This window comes from Trachinotus anak, unplaced genomic scaffold (genome assembly GCF_046630095.1).
Source record: "Trachinotus anak isolate AG129_WGS33_773 ecotype Australia unplaced genomic scaffold, CSIRO_AGI_Tana_v1 ptg000013l, whole genome shotgun sequence".
Taxonomy (NCBI): Eukaryota; Metazoa; Chordata; class Actinopteri; order Carangiformes; family Carangidae; genus Trachinotus; species Trachinotus anak.
The window spans coordinates 24,276,206-24,298,745 of record NW_027273864.1 but is presented as its reverse complement, the minus strand read 5'-3'; the positions used below and the strand labels follow the sequence as shown (position 1 = coordinate 24,298,745).

At 41.9% G+C, this 22,540-nt stretch overlaps 2 protein-coding genes across 10 annotated transcripts in view; one reads left to right on the top strand and one right to left on the bottom strand.

Moving 5' to 3' along the window:
• The first annotated feature begins 82 nt into the window (after positions 1–82).
• padi2 (peptidyl arginine deiminase, type II) lies at positions 83–12,095 on the top strand. Of its 2 annotated transcripts, none has more exons than XM_071495302.1 (16): positions 83–237; positions 3,379–3,550; positions 3,920–3,989; positions 4,223–4,284; positions 4,771–4,888; positions 5,136–5,288; positions 5,454–5,647; positions 6,359–6,462; positions 6,745–6,856; positions 7,469–7,576; positions 7,663–7,814; positions 7,958–8,105; positions 8,233–8,326; positions 8,420–8,499; positions 9,391–9,546; positions 9,713–12,095. In XM_071495302.1, the coding sequence occupies exons 1-16, from the start codon at positions 83–85 to the stop codon at positions 9,944–9,946; spliced, it is 2,112 nt and encodes a 703-aa protein (XP_071351403.1). In that variant the 3' UTR covers positions 9,947–12,095. The 2 variants fall into 2 exon arrangements, with proteins under 2 accessions (XP_071351403.1, XP_071351404.1); XM_071495303.1 differs by lacking the exon at positions 83–237 and adding an exon at positions 1,153–1,288.
• Positions 11,479–22,540, bottom strand: part of rap1gapb (RAP1 GTPase activating protein b) — an 88,452-nt gene continuing 77,390 nt past the window's right edge. For 5 of the 8 annotated variants that reach the window (XM_071495296.1, XM_071495293.1, XM_071495295.1 and 2 more), the window contains 12 exons: positions 21,416–21,571; positions 21,170–21,241; positions 20,980–21,066; positions 20,620–20,763; positions 19,066–19,197; positions 16,873–16,982; positions 16,219–16,335; positions 15,375–15,504; positions 14,906–14,996; positions 14,332–14,438; positions 13,756–13,803; positions 11,479–13,588 (listed from right to left, as the gene is read on the bottom strand). In XM_071495296.1, the coding sequence (XP_071351397.1) occupies positions 13,795–13,803; positions 14,332–14,438; positions 14,906–14,996; positions 15,375–15,504; positions 16,219–16,335; positions 16,873–16,982; positions 19,066–19,197; positions 20,620–20,763; positions 20,980–21,066; positions 21,170–21,241; positions 21,416–21,571 (1,155 nt within the window). In that variant the 3' untranslated portion in view covers positions 11,479–13,588; positions 13,756–13,794. Of the gene's footprint in view, positions 13,589–13,755; positions 13,804–14,331; positions 14,439–14,905; positions 14,997–15,374; positions 15,505–16,218; positions 16,336–16,872; positions 16,983–17,790; positions 17,869–19,065; positions 19,198–20,619; positions 20,764–20,979; positions 21,067–21,169; positions 21,242–21,415; positions 21,572–22,540 lie in introns of all 8 variants that reach the window. The other 3 variants (XM_071495300.1, XM_071495299.1, XM_071495301.1) reach the window with 2 other exon arrangements.

The following is a 22,540-nucleotide window of genomic DNA, read 5'->3' as shown; positions in this document are numbered from 1 at the left end:
TGCCCCTCCTCTCAGGTTACAACAGGAACAGCAGACAACACCCCCAGAAACCCTTCAGCAGTCTGAGAGAAAACAACTAACGATGTTTCAACAAATTTCACAAACCAATATACCTGCCTTCTTACACAAGAGGAGAACAGGTGCCCCAGAATACCATCGGACATGTCGCCTGAGCACCGAGTATCCGCAGGCCGTCCTGCATGTTGTCGGCACCTCCCTGAAGGTGAATCTGAACAGGTAAGCTGGAACACGGTCGTCCACTGAGATCTTGCATGTTGTTAGTGTTGATGGTGGTGCTGCTGGTGAAGAGGAGGAGGTCAGTTTTAGATTCAACATGTTGTGTTACTTTACTTTTATTCTCCGGTGGGAAGCCTCGGTGATGCGTCGCGCACACGGCTGTGTTGTGTAACACCTGCAGACGGCGCTGCCGCCCAGCCCTGCGGCCATTTCCCCCGGAGGACAGTCGCGGTATTACAGCGAAAAAAACCCCCTGCGGCCCAAAATGCATTTCCCCCATAGACCATCATTGTAAAAGAGATGCATGAAAACCTGTGGACAGCTCACCTGCAGCTACAAGCAGTCAGTTTTCGCTCTGTAGCATTGTATACTTAGGTTGCAACCTTCGTAAAACGTGTCCAAAGCTCAGAAAAGTCATTTCTCCTGGAACGACTTATGATATAAAGTCTGTAATAAGCTATTACAATGTTTACAATACTTTCATGGGGGTAGGAAGGAACTTACCCGTATCATTTCTGTAATACAGAGCTGGGAAAGACAAAACACATTTCAGTGTCGGCCTACTGTATTGTTACTTAGGCTGTAATATTAGTGACTATGCCAGTGAACAGTGTTTTTCCCGTCACAGCCCTAAATGCAAACCTTGTCTCTAAATACAAAAGACCTAAGAGGGGATGAGCAGACAGAGAGAGAGAGAGAGAGAGAGAGAGAGCCAGACAATGGACACAAGAGATGGAGAGATAGGTGACATGGGGGGGTGGTGGGGTGGGGACTGCAGTTATCTGACCAATCAGCGCCTTACAGACGCTTAAACCTGGAGTACCTGCGGCCTCCACACCCGCTTGTTGCGCTCAGCGGCGGCTCTCTGCAGGAGCGGCTTGCGTCGTCGCTTCCTCATAACGGAACCGTCGGCGGTGATCGACGGCCAGTCGCGGACAGACTGCGGAGGGACCGCCACCATGATTCACCCCCGCACTCTCAGAGTAGATTATGACAAAACAATAAGTGTTGTATGTGTAGTCGGCTCGGAACTGAATGTGAACCTGAACAGGTAAACCCTTTTTTTTTTTTTTTTTTTTAATCCGCAGGCAGCATAATGCACAGTGTACAATACTCTCACAGCCACGAAGATTCATCTGGACTCACTGCCGTGGAGACAACTTGGGTTTTGAGGGTTACATACAATGTGTCAAAAACAATATTTTCTGTTGTAAAACATTAACTTTCTCATGTGGAAATATTCTATTCTATTCTAATCCATTCTAATCTATATTATTCTATTCTATTACCTTGCTTGTCACTGCGGTCTAAGTCCAGGGTTTATGTCAGATTCGTTATTTTCTGTTTATGGTGTGATGGTGTGTTCACTGGACAACCAGTTCAACAGTTAGCATCCAGAGCTAAAAGTTAACATTTGATCTATTGATTAAAAAAAAAAAAACAACAACTCCACATTCATGAAACAATCACTGAGTTGCCAGTCTATTAGGCAGACCAATCTAAAACTGATGCAGTCTCACACAGCAACCCTGCTGTAAATTATTAAGCTTCTTTAAGTTTATTATCCTTCAAGGAGAGGTTTTGGCAGCTACAGTTATATGTCCTCCACCCTATTTATGTCAGTAAGGCTAGATTAAACACACCACTCAGTATAACTGAATGCAATTCAAAAGCACCACAAACTACGTCCTCCAAAATGATCCAGAAGTTGAATCAACATCTCTTTTAAACCACTTCAACAAAAATGAACATTAAAACCGCCATGAAGGTAGAATTTACTGCAGGTGGTTGTTGCATTAGACTGCATTTGTATCTAATTAACTGGCAAGTGTGTGTATAAGAGTTCCTTTGTTATCCCATACCAACAAAGCTGTGGGTATGATCATTGTTTGCGTGTAGGCCCTGGTGGTGGCAGACCTCATGGTCTTTTGTTTGTACAGTGGACAGACTCAACAGTCCTCTGTTGTTGCTGGTAAGAGGAAAGACTTTGTTGTACCAAAGAAATGTAGGCCATTAGTTCTGCCAAATGCCAGCCTACACAAAAGAGCAAGACTGGATTACCGAGCGGGCAGAGTGGGAGAGTGGCACATGGCCCAGACCCCTGGGGGAACTGAGGGGTTTTTGCAATGTCCAAAAATAAAAGTCTTGTATCATTTGAAAGGATTTACCAGTCTAGGGACTTGTAATGTAAAAGGACACCATTTTAAAATGTTAAAGATTAGGTTTACAGTCTTTCAAATCTATCTTAAATTGATACTTAGGACTGTTTGTACTACTGAAAGAGGAAATGGCTTCTGAAATTGTTTCCTCCTGGCCATACTGGCTATGAAGAGATCCCTTCCCAACACTTTAGGAAGGCAGAGTTATAGTTAGACAGATTAAGAGGTTATCTTCCAAATTTACTGTTTTTTTTAGTGTGAAGTCCCCTCTTTATAGTATGATCACTCCACTGCAGCTCAGCAAGGAAAAACCCTATAACTGACACTGGAACTGGATTTAAAAGGCACCACTTCACACACAGCCAGTATAGACAGGAGGAATAACTACAGACACGATGATTCTTTCAGCATATGGACATGTGGGCATTGTTTATCAAAACAGACTTTAAAAGGCATGGGCGTCTCCTTTAATACCCCTATAACTTCAGTTGATATTGTGACTGCATGGTGCCTTTCCCTAAAGACGGCAATGTAAAAATATCAGAGCAGAATAGCTGACACAGAAAACCTGAGATCACGTGGTCGTGTATGTGCAGGACTATCAGGTGTCTTAGTCCTTTGTCAGAATTGAGGTGTGTTTTCACCTGAGACTCAGAAAAGCTTCAGACTCCATAGCCTTTTTCCTGAAGGTGTCTGTCAGTTCAGTCAGTTAGACATGAGGGAAATTTCACCATCTGCTGTTCTAGTTCTTTATTCAGTATGTTTTAGCTGCCGTCCGTACAGACTGACCCACTATCATGACTACAGCTGCTCCCTCGGCGTGCCCCCTCCTACGAAACACGAGCTTGTGACTTCATATGTCAATGCTCTTCCTGACTTGTGTATAAATAAATATCTGCTCCGACACACCTTTAATACATTTATTACAGTATGTCTGCGTGGTGTAAACACAGCACTAACATGCAACAATTCTTGTTCTCAGGAGTGCCCCTCCCAGCTCCAGGTTCTTCTCTGTGAAGTGCACCCCCAGTGTTTGGTGCAGCATCAGCCCCCAGCCTCAGGAGACATCGTACCTCTCTCCCACCCCCCTCAATGGAAACTCAGTACTACTCATCACCATGACCCACGCCAGTGAATTTGAAAACGATAGCAAGGTAAAGTGGGACAGGAGTGCAAGACACTGATGTCACAAAGTGTCATATTTATATATATAACATTATAAACATTATTTTTGGAATAATAAAAAAAAACCAAAAAACTCCACTTCAAATGTTAACTATAAGTCAATCTCGGAGTCTGAAACCAAAACACCACAAGAAAAATCAGTGAATTTCTCCATTTCTAGTGTAGATGTTTAAATAGAAATATATCACAGTTTTTGATTATGACTTATCATACTGTGCAGAGCTCAAGAGATTTTTGCTAAGCAGTGTACAACTCATAATCCTTAAATCTTTACTTGTGCTTCTTTTCAAATATTGTTGTTTTGGAAATATAAATGACTTGGGCCTTTATTTTATAAGCTGTCTGTCTGGTACTATGGAGAGAATAAAGAGGTCTTGGGGAGAGCAATTCTGCACCTGACAGCTGTTGGTAAGTAAAAACGTTATAAAGCAACATGCACTTAACTCTAATAAAGACCAATTATGAACAACAATTGTTTGACGTTTTGACTCTCAGTTGTTCTTTTTAAGCAGAACAGTCTATGTTTCTTATATAATCATGTAAACAGCAATGTACACTACTGTCATTTAGAAATTAAACCGTAGACCATGACAGGAGCCGTTCGAAGGCACTGTGTGATAAACAAACTGTCTGTCACACAGAGATCTCTCTGGATGTGGATGCTGACAGAGACGGAGTTGTGGAGAAAGACAACCCTAATAAGGTGAGCGCAGATGTGTCACTTTTAGATGGCAGTGTAAAGTATGACAACTAAGACAGAGAGGTTTTGTGTTCTTCTGGTGAACAGTAACACACCAAGTGTCACAAACCGAATAGGATTCTGTTTATGAAGCAAACTCTGCGCCGCACGCTCCTCATTTTAAAGTGCCCCTGCTTCTTATTTAGGCTGAGGTTTATTAAGGTTAGGTAAATTTTGTCTGTACTAGAGACCTGAATTTTGAGAACTTTCGAGATTTAGAGACCATCGAGAATTTTTCACTTCATTTACCTTTCTCATCTGATTTTTCTCTACTTTTTTCATCAGGACTGAGACCTTTCTATAAATGCTTTTTTAAACACACATCTCTGTATTCCCTGAAGTTGTCTGAAGTCCTGAGCTGTTTTACAAAACTTAATGTTTAAAGATTCTTTAGCAAACTGTGAATGAATCAAATTTATTCCCATGTCTGGTTTTTTAAAAACTTGTTAGGGCTCCTGGAAATGGGGTCCTGATGGGCATGGAGCCGTCCTATTGGTCAACTGTGACTCAGAGCGGAGCTTTTGGAAGAAACCAGACACAGAGCAGGACTACATCTCCAAAGTGTCAGGTAATACAGAATCAGTTCCCATGAGCCTGCTTATACCTGTCGGCAGCATTAAATGCCCGCTAATGTTTGCTTTGGCAAAGTCAGCAGATGAAGGAGGTAACACGATAAACCAGTTTGACAAAACAGGCCTCTCAAATGCCTTTGCAATAGACAAAACAGTGGAGCTGAAATTTTACAATAAAAACAGGTATTGGGGACTAAACAACACACTTGAGTAACACTGACCTGACTTGTTGTGGATGTGCAGATCTGAAGGACATGTCAGTCATGGTGTTGCGGACCAAAGGCCCTGCCAAGCTTCCAGAGGGCTACAAGCTCACTATGCATATGTCTCAGGGCGACGCAGAGAGCGTCAGAGTCTTCATGTCCAGATCCCCTGAAGTGGTGAATAATGCCCAGTGTGAGTAAAGATGAAAGCCCCAGAGCAGATGATGTAACATGCATGTAATTCAGCCACTTAGTTAATGCTTTGTGCTATTTTTTACTGTTATGTTTATACCTTTTTTTTAATATTGTTATTTTTTTTCTCGGTATTTGAACCTCGTTTCTGTTGTTCTTACTGCAGCAAAGAAACTCTTGTACAACTACTTTGTGAGGGGCTATCCACTGGTGCTGAGCAGTGAGGTCCTGTCACAGGAAGTGCCGTACATCGGAGGTGTGGCTGAGATGAAGTTTTATGTGGAGGGTCTCAGGTTTCCTGACAAAGACTTCGATGGCCTCATCAGCATCAACCTCAGTCTGTTAGAGCCCATCTGTGCAGTAAGGCCTGCAGCATGGCACCCACTCTTTTACACACCTTTATTCTGCTACGGTGATATAGAGTATATAGATATATCTATTGTATATATAGATATATATATCTATATATACAATACTCTGTATTTCATGTAAACTGTTTGTGATTGAATTCTGTATATATATACACACACACACACACACACTGTATACTGTGTGTGTATATATATATATATATATATATATATATATATATATATATAGAGAGAGAGAGAGAGAGAGAGAGAGAGAGAGAGAGATCTCTATATATCTCTATATATATATAGAGATATCTATATATAAGTATATATACATATAAATCTTGTGTCATGGTCCATAGTTCCTCTCTGTCAGTCACCTCTCTCCCTGTTCACCTTGAAGTCCATCTGCCTCTCTCCGTCTGCTTCTCTGCCCGTCCCCCTCTCTGTCCACCTCAGAGCTTTCAACTACATCTCAAACTCCTCCTCTACTGATCTGGTTGATAGTTAACAACAAAGTTTGTAGGTGGCCCTTGAGATAAGAATGTTTTGGCAAACTGCTATTTCCAAGGTCAAGAATGAACTTTCACTTTCACTCTCAACAAAAGAACGTGGTTCATTTTGTGAATTGAATTCAGGCTAATTTGATTACTAAACATCAGTTTAGATTACATTTCTTTTGTCTGGCAGTACTCAGCAGCCTCTTGTGTTTTGACAGGGTATCCCTGAGACACCCATTTTCACAGACAAAGTCATGTTTAGGGTGGCGCCCTGGATCATGACACCCAACACCTTGAAGCCTGTGGAGGTGTTTATCTGCAGGTAAGAGAAGGCCGATGAATAATAAAGATGACAAAAGCTGTGCTAACAGCATCTTACAGTTACACATTTCCCTCAATTTTACCTCACACTACCAAGAAAGTTGTACATGTAAATGACTCATAATTCCCAGTTAACTTTATTAGCACTTTTGACAATTTTCAACACCCACTTAGTTACTTACAGTAAGCTGTACGCCAGATGAATTAGCATTTTGAAATGGAAAGAAAATTGCATAATATTGCTTGATGAAAACCGCATGTCTGCCTGTGGTTACCTTCTCAGCACTTCCGATAACTACCAGTTCCTGAAAGGAATGAGGAACCTTGTTGCGAAGAGCGGGTACAAGCTGAAGATCTGCCATGAGTATATGAACAGAGGAGATCGCTGGATGCAGGTGAACACACTAAACTAAATGTGTCACACTTTGATGCAGATTTTAGCTTTCATTCATTCTCATTCCCATCTGTATTGTTTGTAGTGTGCTAGAGTAATAGCAGAAACTTGTAATACACCATGTGTTTACATACAATAGAATAGAGTGTGGACTGTGGAAAATACTATTGCATACAAAAATACAAAATATATTATGTGTAGGGAAACTCAGTTAATGACAGGTTAATTTAAAGTACACGGTCATAGGTTTTATAGTGACTATATTATGAAATTAAACAGAAAGAATGAATTAGGGGAAATTGCAGGCATTGAACACTTCTTGGAAAACAAAGAGCCCCACTGAAAAAATGTGCTTCTTTGAAAAGTGACAAGACAGACCAGATCAGGTTTATGAAAAAACACTGAGGCAGTCAATGGATTTCACAACGTTTCAAAGGATTTCACAAAAAAGAAGAACAAAAATAGGAAATCTCACACAAAACCCAAAATTTACATGAAGCGTTGACACAGAAAAAAAACATCTGTTCAGTTGTTTTTTGTTGTTGGTGTTATTTAAAACATATGATAAAAACCAAAATACACTTCAGCAATTTTTTTCATTTTCATTTGTCAGGATGAACTGGAGTTTGGTTACATCGAGTCACCTCCTCACTGGTTTCCTGTTGTTCTGGATTCCCCTCGAGATGGAAAACTCGACGACTTTCCATATAATGAGCTACTGGTGAAATGTCAAATTCTTGTGGGAGTCAAAAAGCTCTGATAGTAGCATGATTTTGTGTCTTATCTTAATCAACTTCATGTCCTCAGGGCCCTGACTTTGGCTACGTGACGAGGGTTGCCGAGCGGAAGGATGTGAGCAGTCTGGACTCATTTGGTAACCTGGAGGTTAGTCCTCCTGTTACTGTGAACGGAAAAAACTACCCCCTGGGCAGAATCATCATTGGAGTGGCCTTCCCCACGTGAGTTCAAGAGATCTAGAGATGACGCATGAGCACTTTGTCATATGATTAATATATTCAGTTCATTATTATAGGGCAGCAAAGTAAACAGAACACATGACGGAGGATTTATGGACATACCTGCATCTCTGAATTTATTTAAGGGCAACTAAAGGACGCAACATGACCAAAGTAGTTCAAGACTTCCTGTGGGCTCAGAAGGTTCAGGAGCCCATTGCCTTGTTCTCTGACTGGCTCCTTGTCGGCCACGTAGATGAATTCATGTCGTTTGTTCCAGCACCTGACAGGAAGGTAAAGAGAAGCAACTTAAACAGGAAGCCGTCAGTTTTTACTGGTTGATACTGATTGTGGGATTGTAAAAGCTGTCAGAATATGTGAAAGCCAGTGTTATGTTTGTCTCTTGTGCTTCGGTTCACAGCACTTCCGCCTGCTGCTGGCCAGCCCAGACGCAGGCTACAAGCTATTCAGAGGCTTACAGAAAGACGGGCACGGACAGGCCAAACTGTTTGAGGGTAGGTCCATCTCTGTCTGCAATGTGCATCTTGGCACTGAACAAATTCATCATGTCATTTTTTAACAGTCCCTCTTATAATATTTTCAAAAAGGTCTGAAATATGAAGAACCAAGAACAGTGGATGATATACTTAATGACAGGCATCTCCAGAATGAAAATAACTACGTACAGGTGAGTGGGGTTGTAAGAAAGGATGATGAAAGACTAGTTCAGTTCCAGAAGCATGGGCAGCGATATGCTGCTGTAACAGCCTCCACTTTATGGGAAGGCTTTCCACAACAGGATTTTGGAACTTGGCTGCAGGGATTTACTCCCATTCAGCCAAAACAGCACTTTGCTGATGTTGGGCAATAAGGCCTGACACACTGTCAGCGTTTCAGCTCATTCCAGAGGTGTTGTGGGTAAATGTCATGGTGCTGTGACATTGGGATTTCCCTTTACTGGAACTAGGGGGGTGTTAAGGTTAAATCATGAAACACAAACCTAGACCGTAATTCCTAATTCACCAACTGTGAGTCATATATCTACAAACCAGGTAGTGAAGGATTCATCGCTTCAGACAACACATTTCACTGCTGTAGAGTTCAGTGGTAGCTTGCTTTACAACACCTCAGCTGACATTTGGCAGTGCTGATCCTCTCCTGATGAATAGTTCTCGTGCTGATGCTGCTCCCAGAGGCAGTTTGTCCACTCCTACTACCAAGTTCCCAACAGTTTTTATACTCTGTGTGCCTCAGCACTCAGTGGCCCTTTTGTACGAGCTCTATGAGCTTCACAATGAGCTGTTTTTGCTCCTAGATGTTTGCATTTCACTGTAACAGCAGTTACAAGTGACCAGGCCAAATCTAGCAGAGCAGACATCTGACCAACTGACATACCGGAGAGATGGCACATAATGAGTCACTGAGCTCTGCTGTATGACCCATGTTTTGTGAGCAATTGTTCCCCCTCATACTTTGGGTCACGTAGTGGACTTTGTGCTTGAAGCAGAGATAGCACTGTATTGTACAGCACTGTACATGAAATGCATGATATCTTTTTTTACTGCCTCCTCTCTCCCAGAGCTGCATCGACTGGAACAGAGATGTACTCAAGAGAGAGCTGGGGCTGGATGAGGAGGACATCATTGACCTGCCAATCCTATTCAAACTGGTGGCGGAGGAGGAGGAGGAGGGGAAGGGGAACGAGTACAGAGCAGTGGCTTACTACCCTGACATGGTGTGTTTAGACATATTATTCAGCTGTGATCAATTTCCAGTGATGGTTTTCCCAATTTAAGAAAAATGGAAGCACTCATCAGTTTGAGATGATATGTACATTTAGGAGCATTTAGGAGCTGATAGCACTACTGTGAGTCTCATCATCTGTCACATCTTTTTCCAAGGTGAACATGATCGTTTTGGGAAAAAACCTTGGCATCCCAAAGCCCTTTGGCCCCAAAGTGAACGGACGCTGTGCCTTGGAGGTTGAGATGTGCTCCCTGATGGAGGGCCTGGGCCTCAGCTGCACGTTTATTGACGACTTCGCCTCCTACCACAAATTACTGGGAGAGGTGCACTGTGGCTCCAACGTCCGCAGGGAACCGTTTGACTTCAAGTGGTGGAACCTGGAGATGTGAACAGAAACTGAGTAGTGGATGGAGGCAGGTTAAAGTTGTAATCCTTAAAATTTCAATCATGCTTGATTCGGCGACATTGCTGCTACTAAAAAATAACCCAAAATGCTGTTTTATGAAAAAAAAAAAAAGTTTAGCGCATGTTGTTTTCCACACAACAGCAAAGCACATTAAAAAGAGTTAGTTCACTGAGGAGATGGAGGGCTGCAGCCTTTTGCCTGCAACTCTTCATCTAACAGCTGTGTGGCTGCTCCAGGTTCCAGGATCAACTTAATCACAAAAATTTTAAAATGATCTGCAGACAAAAAATGCAGATACGACCGCGAACAGTTGCTGTTAGTGCTAACAGAGATGACACATAAATTGTGTCCTGTAAAAGCCAACCCACAGAACACATTTAATGTGAATCCACGGCAGTAGGAACTGCCCAGTTTGCATTAGCAGCATCTTAATACAGCTCTGGCACAGTGTAAACAGAGTGAACACTGAAGGGTAACGCGATTACATGCCTGCTTCGTTCCCTGCAAACCACTCATGTGTGCAGTGACTTACAAAGCAGTTATTTTCAGTCAATGACTTGAATCACTCACTCATTGAGTACACACATTCAGTCACAACTGAGAGCTCAACTGAGCTGAGAAATGAGACAACAGTTCAGTTCGTTCACCCAAAAGATTTCTTCTTATGAACGAATCGTTTGCGAGTGACTCTGCACTACATGCATTTGAAAGCAGCACGGGAGCCGCAGACTCCGCTGTTGACTATGAAAATAAAGACAGATAACTGCAGAATGTTAATATATTGAGATGGCTATTGGCTGAAAATGCCATCCTTAAATGTTATAAAAAAATGTGTTAAGATTTAAAGACTTAAGGATTGTAACTTTAAACAGTGGCTCTCAACCTTTTCCAACTCACGGCCCACTTGAAAATCTCAAAAATGTTGGCGGACCACATCTGACACCAAATATCACAATCTCAGAGCAGTTTCTTACTTTTATGATAACAATTGGACATTCAGGATTGAACTGAAAGCAGGGGAAGCTCAGTTTTTCTTTTTTGTTTGATGTTGGAGAGATCGCTTGTTGATTCACCAGCTCCAGCTTTTGCCATGAATGTAATCTTTTAACGTGCAATCAGACTGAGATAGTAAATGAGTATACAATGCCGTGCGGCAAAGTCGTCCAGCTGGCGACAACTTGAAAGGTCACTGGTCTATCACAGTGATAAGAGCAAAAAAAGAAAAACAAACAAAAAAGACAAAGAAAAGATCACCAGTTGGCCCTGGCCCACAGGCTGGGAACCACTGCACTAGATTGTTTTTGAAAACAATAGCACCCTGAGTCAGCTTGAGGTTGATTGTTTTTTTTTCCTTCTTTTTTTGTCAAAGTCTTACATTATCTCTGTCCTAAAATTGTGAATGCTTAATTTTCTTATTAGTAATTTTTCCAGTCAGTGCCACATTTTTCCAAATCGTCATCAATAACCTCATTTTCATACCACAATAACTCCAAAAATTACCAGAGGGGCTTGATCTATTGTACGCATCTTCATCTTTATTAAACATTTCTGTTGGTTTCATTTACAAAAAAGGATGTAAAGCGGTATTTACAGGTCTTTTGAACAAGGGCTTAAGCAGACTGTTAACAAGAACAGAAATACAATCATTTGAATCAAGCACAAAGAAGATTCGCTCCCAGTCTTGTAGTTTGGATCAGCCGTTGGCATACAGTGTAAGCACACAGATGAATGGTACCACAGGGTGATGTGCTATAATATTACATAGCCACAAGAGGGCGTACTTCATCTACTCAAGTGCAGAGGAAAATCATTTGACTTCCTGTATTTTCATAAATCAGTTTAATCGGCTGTAATTGGCTGTAATACACAAATGTGTGATTACTATCAAAATGTCTGTATATTTTTTCTCTGCCTTTTTTCTGTAGCGTCAAATGCAAAATCCTACTTTGTTCATGGTGATTTGTAGCTATAAACAGCTTGATGGATGCAGTGTTTAGGCTGTTTTGATTTTTGGTCCAGTGTCTTAAACCTTTTATTCTTTCACAGACTGTAAATGCTGTCATTAATTCACTATAGACAATAAATCTTATGTCTGCTTCACTTACATCACTGAAATAAAACAATCCCATGTATCAGTTCTTTCCTTCATAACAAACAGAACAGGAAAACGCTGATCTTCCCCAGGCAAGGTGAGCTGTTTCACACTCATGTTTACCACGGTCAGGAATCCACACAGTGTCCTCATTGATATGGACAAATAAATACACGTCTGCCTAGTTTTACATTCAAGCCACCTGGCAACGCAGTGCCTTTAAATACGACCTTCAAAGCAGCTCACGTGACAATAATAAAGGCAACTTCAAGACGGGTCACAGTGTAATCCATATTCAGCAACAAATCCAGTTTCCCAAAAGATCAGTGTTTCTGAATAACTCTGAAAATGTAGTGCTTTCAAATAAAATAGGAAACTGTGGCTCTCAATTAGCAATGTGCACCGCACCTGGAGATGTTAGCTGGTTTTTAATAAAACACAAATCACAGGGATAACACCTCTATGTCAAGCATGGCACCAGTGTACGGAGGAGGTTTTTGGCAAGCAGATTTACACCATGCACAGTACCGTTGTATACACACCCATACACAGACATCAAATCAACAAGTGGTGTGTGACAGACAGAGCATTTGGAGACAAAGGTCTACACAGCAGTACCTTTAAGTGTGGAGTGGGAATGCATGTTGCTGGTTGGGGCACAACAGTAATTCTGCTTTTTACTGTAATTACATAGCATCAACAAAGTCTACATTTATTTAAAATATTTCTTTTCTTTTTTTTTTTTTTTACAGACTGACTGTGTCACAACTACATTTTGAATGCAAAAATTGCGGACACATTTTCTGTGGTATATTTCACTCACCTGGGAGAAAAGTGAATGATGCAGCCACCAACAGCAGCATCATACAAGTGTCCTCCATCAAAAACACGATGAGTTATGAAGCTGTCGTAAAACACGACAAATATCCACTGCAGAATACTCAGAATAAGAAGAATAGATCATCAATAAAACACAGACGTGGTCTGACAGACACAGACACACCTGGTAGATCAAAGTTAAACCCATGTACAGTGGGATGTGAGGCTGACATTAAAAAACATTTCCTCTCTAGTGCAACTCTTCTGTCCTACAGACCCTCGGTCTCAGTTTCCCTCACCACTCTTTCAGTCACGAGATGAAACCCCTGTTCAATCCCTGATCTTTAAAAGGGGACACACAACAGTTGAGTAGCACAGTAAGACAGTTTACAGTAAGAATCGGGTTTCAGAGCTTACTGGCCTGGAAAATGACTAACTCTGCTAAGCCAGCTGACAGATGACAATCAGTAGTGATCTGGATGTATATCGCCTCGAGCATTTGAGAAGGATTCCATGTGGAGGGCGACAGGTAGGATCATGTCCGTGGAGCAGGGTCTCTGTCATGACAGGCGGATGGCAGATCCATGCCAAACATACAATGGAGGATCTGTCAGTCTCTGGTTTGGGCTTCTAATTCTGCTCTCCTTCTGCCTCAGTGGTCGAAATCACATGCCCTTGGCTCATTTGTGGCAAAAGATGCCTCGTATGGGAATGCTGAGACAAGAGGAGAGGAAATGGGAGAGAAGGTTACATGAGGCAGAAACAGCTGAGGAAGGAGTTAACAGGTGAGGAGAAAGAAGGAAACAGGCTGATGAAGAAAAGGAGAATGTCTTTAGTGTCATGCTGTTAATTAGGCCCAAAATAACATCAATATGTCTAACCTGAAAATGGACGCTGATGTAGTGATCTTTTGGGTGTGGCTAACAGTTCTGCATACAGACATGAAGAGATAAAGAAGACACAGTTAATATCAGCAAATACAACAACAGAAAGTCTACATCGTTGATGAACATCAGAAGAGAGCTGCAGCTAATGTCAATGTCTTTCAGTTCCCCACTTTGGTCCAGACAGAAATATCTCCACAGCTGTTGGATGCATCGCCATGACATTTTTTTTTTTACCAACAATCATCCTCCTCAGAAGATGCATCCAACTGACTCCCCTGACTTTTTGTCTCGCACCACCAGGAACTTCACATTTGTGGTTTGGAGTAAAATATCCTGACAACCATTGGTTGAATTGATAGGAGTGAGTCAGGAGTGACTGTAAAAACTTAACTTGATCTCACAGCATCAGCAGGTGAAAATCTTAATTAACGTGACCTGTTTATTAGCGGTAGAAGCTGTAAATATTTGGTCCTTCTACTCAGTAAATGACTTAAACAATAATCAGAGGGAACATTCATTCCAGTGAATCCATCTTAGCGTCACGTAATGATGCCAGGCACTTTGTCTCACCGATGAGGACTTGTGCTCCTGCGGGGGGTGCTCCATCTTGGGCCTGGTGTCTGTCCCTTTTGGCTCGGATGTCTTCACTCCATCCGGTTGCTGCTTAAGATGAGAAGCTGGAGGAAGGTGGCAGATGTGTGACTGTCATAGTTAATAAACTCAAGCACATAATGCTGCCAGCTGTTCCAGTCGAAACACATTCCAGCATGCAAAGGATTAATAGTTCAGAGCGAATCATTAGCGATAGAAAAAAAATGTGCAGAACAAAAGAAGTTTGTAATGCTGTAGGCACAGAGAACTTCATTTAAGAGGCGTTTGCAAAGTGTCTTTTTTCATACGGTTACACATTTGGTTGGTGGGAGTGAGCTCTACTGGTGAAGCTGAGGTCAAGTTCATCACTCTAAACGGCTTTGATATTAATTGCTCAGGAAGAAGAGAGTTTTATTCTTACATCTGTCCCACCTAGATTTTCCCCAGATACCCTGGGTGTCTGAAACAGTCAACCTTTTGGTAGCTTGCCTGCCTCTCCCACCTTCAGGCTATTACTGGCCCAGTAATAGGAGTCCTTTCATCCTGAACTCACCTGGAAAACTTCCCTGGCACGCACTGTCATCCACCCCGGAGCCATACACAAATGAGTCTTTCTTGAGTGGCGTAACACAAGACACACTTTCCTGTAAGGGGGGTAAAAGAAGTTATATTTCCCTTTTTACCAACAATGTATAACAAGGACAAGTAGGCTGCGTAATCACAACTGCAGCTCTACCTCTGACTGTATTTGTCTTCTTTTGGTTGTATGTTGTACGTATAAGAAATTGATAAAACCATAAATACCTATTACTCTGCAATAAATTTTGAGAGCTGTCATTAGTGAGATTTAGTGAAATGCACAGTGAACAACAGATAAAAAACAAATTATTTTTTCCCCCACAGTAAAAGTGAGACCAATGTCAATGTACCCACAATATGTCCTGAGCTGTAAAAGAAGCTGTTGCTTGGTTTGGTTAAGTGACAAACTGTCTTCACTTTGATTATGTGTTGTCTCTACTCACCAGTCCAGTGTCGTACTCCTCCTCAGCCTCGTTCTCCTCCACAACACTAGCAAAGCTGCTGGCGTTGGAGGAGGAGCGGGAAAGGTCCTGCGCCTCGGGGATGGACGGCGCCCTGCAACACATCGCCAAACTACACACCTGGGTCACTCTGACCGCACAAAACCCCACATAACACCCATACACTGAACACCAATGCGCCCTAACTGAGCAGTATTTAAAATGTTTTTCTTCCAAAAGTCAGATTAATTTGTCATCTACATCTCAGAGCCCTTCCCCCGTTCCCTCCCTCCAGTTTCAGGCGAAGTGACAGCAGTGCCTTTCTAACTGTGTGCCACGTAATCTTGTAAGGTGTTTGGAAAAACAGTCATCTGCATTAGCTGTTGCTAGGGCTGGGTGATACTGAGGAAAACGTCCTGCATATATCATCACATTTTTGCCTATAACAGACTGAAGTGCAGCCTTTAGGATACAGTGAAACACAATTTACACTATGTCAAGCTCCCAGATGATTTCTTGTCTCATAAGAGCGTTAGTTCATGTTAGTTCTGATGAAATGTGCTCTACCTTATTAAGAATGCACAATGCCTCCTGCAGAGGTGTGTGTTGCATTCACAGTCTGTTTTGTCAGTTTGGAGCCAAACACTGACATTGTCAAAAGGATAAAGTGAATTTTGTGGCTTGCTACATTAAAACAGATAGAGAGGCTTAGAACTCTGACTATGGAGGCAGCCATCCATGTAATAGAGTTGCTGTTTTAAACTCTACAAGTGCATTCCCTACCCACCCATCAAAGGCACCTACCACCACGAATAAGTATGACAGAATTAATTGAAATAATAGTCACCTGTTCCTAGTGGCAGGAAACTCTGGAGAGCTGTGATTTGAGGAGTTGTCTGACTTATTTTCCTGTGATAAGTGGCTGTTATCGGGTGTCCTCTGGGTGCTGGGTGACACCTCCGTGCTTCAGGACGGGGATGGAGATTGAGACACGAAAATAATGTCAGTTTATTTATTTCATATAGGAACAATTTAGAAAAACTAGTGATGAATGTTACAAAACATTCACATCATCTGAACGTGTTTGTAAGAGCTGAAGAAAGTGACTCGACAAATCACAAGTTGCTGTTTAAGGATTGTTGGTATTTCTTTCCTTGTTTAAGTGACTGATCATCAGCTGCATCACAGATATTACATGAGATGAAGCTTTACACACAGCAGCAGTTCAATCCGTATTCATGAATGTTCCATGATACCATTAAGAATCTTCTGTTCATGTGTTAAAATGTCGTTAAAATGCTGAATTAGTGTAAATCTAGAGATGAAAAGGAATAACAAATTATCTTAATCGAAACTGCTATCCAACACAGGCTTGTATCTTACACAGTGTGTCTTCTAATAGCTAATTACTTCATTTTAATGTCCCTGCTTCCATCTGTTGCAACACTCTTCTCTCTTCACTACCCACTCCCTGCTGATCCGCTCTGCTCTGTCCTCTCACCTCCTCTCTTGGACCTCCTGGATGTTCTCGATGCCAATGGCGCTGCTGCGGCGGGAGCTGAAGGGCCCAGACTTTTTCCTGGTTGGGCTTTTCCCAGGAATTATCAATGACTGGCAGTGGGTAGGGAGAGGAAAGTGAGACACACTGCAGGAATAGTATGAGCTGCTCACACATTGTATACAGTACACGATACAGTAGGCTACGTTTAAAAAATGCTGCAAAGGAATTAGGAGCTGATGGCTTGGTCAATCCTGAGATATTGTAATGACACATTTGGCAACACGATTACAAATTCAAGATACAGAGGCGTCAGGTGGGAATTGATTTCAATTTCTCTATTTGCTTTTTTTTTTTTTTATCTTTCTCTCTCAGAAGCATCCTGCTGAGCGCTCTGTTTGTTTTTTTTATTTAAAGCAATTACATCAGACTCTTTAGTTCATTTGTTCAAATTTCACAATGTCTGCTACACACTTCTAATTTAGGAAGACGCAGTATGATTCAGCAATGAATGACTCTGTATGAGAACACAAGTGGGAGTCTGTTCACAACTTTGTTTGATGGACTTTTCTCTGTCAAATTTCAAAGTAAAATGAAGAGAAGGAATTCATGCATGAAGCCCAAACATCTACCTGTAAAAACTATTTACGTTACAGGAAAGATTTATATTAAGGTAAATGAGCTATAACGTGTGTGTGATGTGTCATTTCATCTCAGCTGTAAAACCATAAACACAAGAGGGTTTGGCTACTGGTTGAATGAATGAAATGAATGAAATTGTAATCAAAACCATAACTAAAGAAATGTCATTATATAATTGATTAAAAAGCTCTTACAGTCACTAATTATACACATTTTAAAAAAGACAATAGCAAAGTAAAGACAAAAATATTAAACAAGAAGGGAGAGTTATACGTGAACCTCTTCTATTGTTCCTATTCCTATGGCACTGCCTCGACGTCCATATTTACTGGGACTTTTCCCTGGGACAAGCAATGACTAAGCCACACAAGACAGGACAGGGGAAGCAGAGAGAAAAAAGAGATGATAGATTGAAAAAGGCAAGAGAGGGAAGGAAAAGAAAAAAAACACATGATAAGATCTCATGCGCACAGCACAAAGAATTTAAACAGCAAGGTGCAGAGAGCTTGAAAAGGAGCTCAAAGCGTGAGTTAATAGAGAAGACATGATATTGAGGAAACCGTAAAAGGGCTTTTTAGTGCAAAGGCAGACTGGGATCCAACAGGAGGGCACAGCAGGAGATGGAGTGCCACCAAGGTAGCAGGCGTGTCTGCAGTTTCTGCCCAGAGGGCTACAGATCTGTGTAGTGATGCATTTGGAGGGAGAAAAAGGGCAAAGAGGGCTGACAGAATCCAAAGAAAACATAGTCCTTTCAGAAATGGGGTGAATTTAGTTCCAATTCAAAATGTTCTCAGTAACAAAATCCCAAACTGCAATGAATTCCAAACCAGGTGAAACATGGTTAACCCCATCTTTGAAAGAGACACACGACAGGACAGGGTTCTCCTTGCATTTGTGGCAGGTGCCATGCATATTTTTCAGCCACACATGCACAAGGCTGCGTAGAGGGGTCGTAACATTTACAGAAGGAAACAGTCATGACAAAAGCACATTAAGGAGGGAGGGAGTCTGGGTAGTCAAACGGCTGCTACGCTGAGCTCACTTCAAGATTCAGAGAGACTACACTGGGGTTTACAAACAATCAGTCTCTAGTCCTGAGAAGGAAATCATTGGTTTCATTTCACAATGGATACTCCATGTTTAACATAAGCATATACATCTAACTATGATCACACTATGTGGTGATGAAGATTCTCTCAACAGATGAGAATGAATGAAATGCTGACAATGAATTATGCTGTTCAATTAAAAAAAAAAAAAAAAAGGAAGACCCTTCTCATTAATACAAACATTTAGAGCCATAAATGGAAAAAGGCAATAGAGCTGCTCTAGTACAAAGCAAGAGTGAAATTAAAACATCAGGAATGAAAGCGAGTGCTTTGATGTTAACGTACTGATGTAAGTAAGGAGCTATAATGTGCCAACAGGAGTAATTTGCTTAAGTGCTGCTCAGGAGAAAGAACAGGGGTTGAGGAGTCTGTATGTGCACTTATCCACTACAACCTGAATGTACGTGTTAGGTGGGCATCACGTGAACCAAAATGGGCTACTTACAATCCCTGGGGTTTTGGGGCTCTCTGCGGGATTGTGGGTAAAGCTGCCACTGTGACTAGTGGAGACTGTGTGTGACTTCTTGTTACTGAGGCCCATGGCGTCCATAGACTGGCTTCTGCTGCGGATGACCCGCTACAGAGAGAAACGAGGAGATACCGTCAGCGGATCCACTGATATTATGTGGAGATGCAACACACTGACCGATATTTCAAATGCTGGCCAACATGTAGATATTAGTAAATAACCTTGATAATACAGTGTATGTTTTATTTATGTTTTTATAAAACTTTAACACGATAAAAAGTCAAAATGTGAACTGTGAAAATCACTAATATATTTACTAATATATACCTTCACTATTTTACATATCCAGGTCACAGAAGGTAAAAAATCTGACAAATGTGAACTTTTAATAATAGATTTGCTCCATTATTTTTCTTCAATGGAGGTAACTATGACTACATGCTGAACCTACTGTGAAGTGCGATGAATATTAGGGCACAAATGTGAGCGCATGGATGTGTGGGTGTCTGTATGTGGGACTATTTTTGAACACTTAGGGGCAGTGCAGGTCAACAGGTAGGAGGGAGAGGCTGCTAAAGAAATGTAGGTTCAAAGAAGGTTTGAGGAGAGTGGAGGCTGACGTAGGATGACGCTGCTTCTGTTATCTGCTAAGTTGTTAACAGGGAAGAAATCTGTAGTGGGGTTTTGTGTCACGGGAGGATGAGATTAGACAGCGTGAAACAAGGACGACCAACATGAGAGAACCAACAGTGAGGGAAAGTGGGAGAGACAACAGCAGCAAAAACTACACAGCTAGACAGAGCAGACAGAGAGAGGAAGAGTGGGAAAGCTTTGCTGATACAATTTGTGGAGGTGTAAAAGAGAGAAAGAGATTCAGTCAGATGGCTTTCGACAGGTAGGAAGAAAAAAAGAGAGTAGTGTATGGAGGTGTGGAAGAGAGATGGCTCTAAAGAGATAACAGAGACAGGGAGGTGGATATATTTCTCTGAAGTTACAAAGAAATATGGAAAAATAGCCGAGAACTAGTCGACGACACAGAGAGAAGAGAAAAACAGCAAGGGAACACTGCCCATGGGGAGACATGCAAACTGCATCATCAGCTCCCTAATGAGAGGTCATTAAATTGTTCATCAGGCACACACAATCACAGCTTCTGCTGCCGTGCCTCAGCGGCTGGCCTCCGCTCCACAGCCCTAATGGTCATCGATGGCGCACTCGCAGTCGGAGCGAAGAGCCTTTCACACACAACCGGACGCTCCTCAGCCTCAAACCCACACCATCATGTGAAAACATACTGAGTTCAGCAGTTGCAGCCAAGAGAAGAAATCAAATGCCACAGCACTGGTCCTTTGAGATACTGCAAATTTTCTATGCTTTGTTTTCTCATGTGTGAATACCCAGAATCCCAGCCAAGAGACAGGGGAGGAAAAAAAGCATTCTGAAAGTTTCTTCTCTCATCACCATTCTCTCTGATGCATGTGGAGTTGCAGATTAACGGTGCGTCTCATCAAATGAGGGATGGGGCCGTACCTTAAAGGACTCAAAGAAGCCTCCTCCACCTCCGCCACCCCCGTTCTCCAGCTTATCTTCATCCCCACCCAGACCCATCATGGACTGGCTATTGATGTGCAGCTCCTCATACAGAGTCTCCAACAGGGCTGAACGCGTGCGCTCCTGACAACAACAACACAGTCGGTTTGACAGTGAATCTGAAATCTGAAATTCAAATTAGGCCATCATTTCATATAAGGAGAAATGGGTGACAGTGATGAAAATAAATTGACAGCAAATATTGTACACAATACACAAATACAGCCAGTATAATGCACACTTATACAAACAGGTGTGGGCATAATTTTGCCGACATTTACACTGCAACACTCTTCTCACCTCCAGCTTGGCAAACTTCTCAGCCTTGTAGCAGGCGTACTCTGCATTGATGAGCTTGGTGAAGAGGAACTCGCGGAACTCAGGGCCCTGACAGAGGCAATTATAGAGAAGGGAAGGCGGAGTGAATGAAGGTTTATGATGTCCGCCTGTAAAGGGGAATTGAGTTTATGAATTTTGTTTGACTCCTGACCTTTTTGAAGATAGCAGGGTCAGGCAGAGCAGGCCCGAAGAAAGGTACATCATCCCGTGCTGTCACAGACACCTGGAGGTGAAACCAGGTAAGCAAAGCTGCCTCTGAACTGTGATGTGCCACTTTTCAAAGCCACACAGAACAATCAAAACTCCTGAATAATGAATGAGCGCATCTGAAATAGGTTTTATAGGTCACTGTCGGTCAGAGTATCTTGATACAGTATTGGATGTCCTAAGAACCAACCTTGTAGGTGACATTGTCCGTGCACGCGTTCTCCACCTGCACCACCACATATGCATGCAGGAAGTTGGACTGGATCATGTCTGGTACAAAGGGTGTGTTCTCCTCCTGGAACACGATGGCCACTATGTCGTTGCCTATGTGTCTCTTCCTCTGCAGCTGGAGGGCACAGATAAACAAAACTAACAACAGCGGAAACATCTCAAATAACCAGTTAGAGAATCACAAACACAGGCTCGTCACAGAATCACTTTCATGACTCGCAGTGACAGATTGACTGGGAACATATATAGTCCCAGCAGAGAGGTGGGCTTGACTTTAATCCAAGAGCTTCTCTGAGAAACCACAGTTTACACAACTATCTGCCAAAAAAAGTTGAGTCTCTTATGTCTTGTAGCTCTTCTTCATAGCTTGTGCTAAGGATTTAACACACTGGAACAGTTCATCAATCATTTCTTACATAAATACAGGTAAAATAATATACCTAATGGGTATCCATGGCATCCATAAATGTATACATTAACAGGCCCCCATTAATCCACTTTATCTGCTTCTTCAATGTAGCCATGACTAGGCTGGAATTATTTAGGGTTTCACATGTGCTGGTGGTGTGGAAATGAATAAATCTGAATACCAGTGGAGCTGCTGCAAAGTCAAACAAAATGTTTTATGATTCCACAGATGGCTGACTCTCAGCAACAAAAACCATGGCTGCAGAACGGCTGCATTTTCCTAGTTGCCAAAAGGCTTATAGTTGCCAAAAGGACACTCGTGCAGAGTGAAGACGCAGTGACTGTGCCCAAGTATTAAATATTCATCCAAGCAATATCTTTAAATGGCCCCGTGTTGCCAAGCATTAGGGACACCTTCTTCTTGTACTGACATATGAATTATGTTGTCACCTCATTACCTTTTGCCAGGAACTCTGATTTAAACAGCTCACACGCTCCCATCAGAGAAGACATGAATTTCTTTCTTGTGAAAATCCATCAAATGAAAAATGTGCATAATTAGGTAATGTAATGTCTTCCAGAAATCAAACTGTAAAATCCTCCCATAATGCTAGTGGATATCAGAATGGCAAAATAAATTATGTTCAACCCTGCAAAATGATTGTTATCAGGAAGA

Coding starts and splice junctions, on each gene's coding strand:
- padi2 (XM_071495302.1), top strand. CDS start 83: ATGTTTCAACAAATTTCACAAACCAATATACCTGCCTTCTTACACAAG. Junction 4,889..5,135: donor CTACATCTCCAAAGTGTCAG/GTAATACAGAAT, acceptor GTGGATGTGCAG/ATCTGAAGGACATGTCAGTC. Junction 6,463..6,744: donor GTGGAGGTGTTTATCTGCAG/GTAAGAGAAGGC, acceptor TTACCTTCTCAG/CACTTCCGATAACTACCAGT.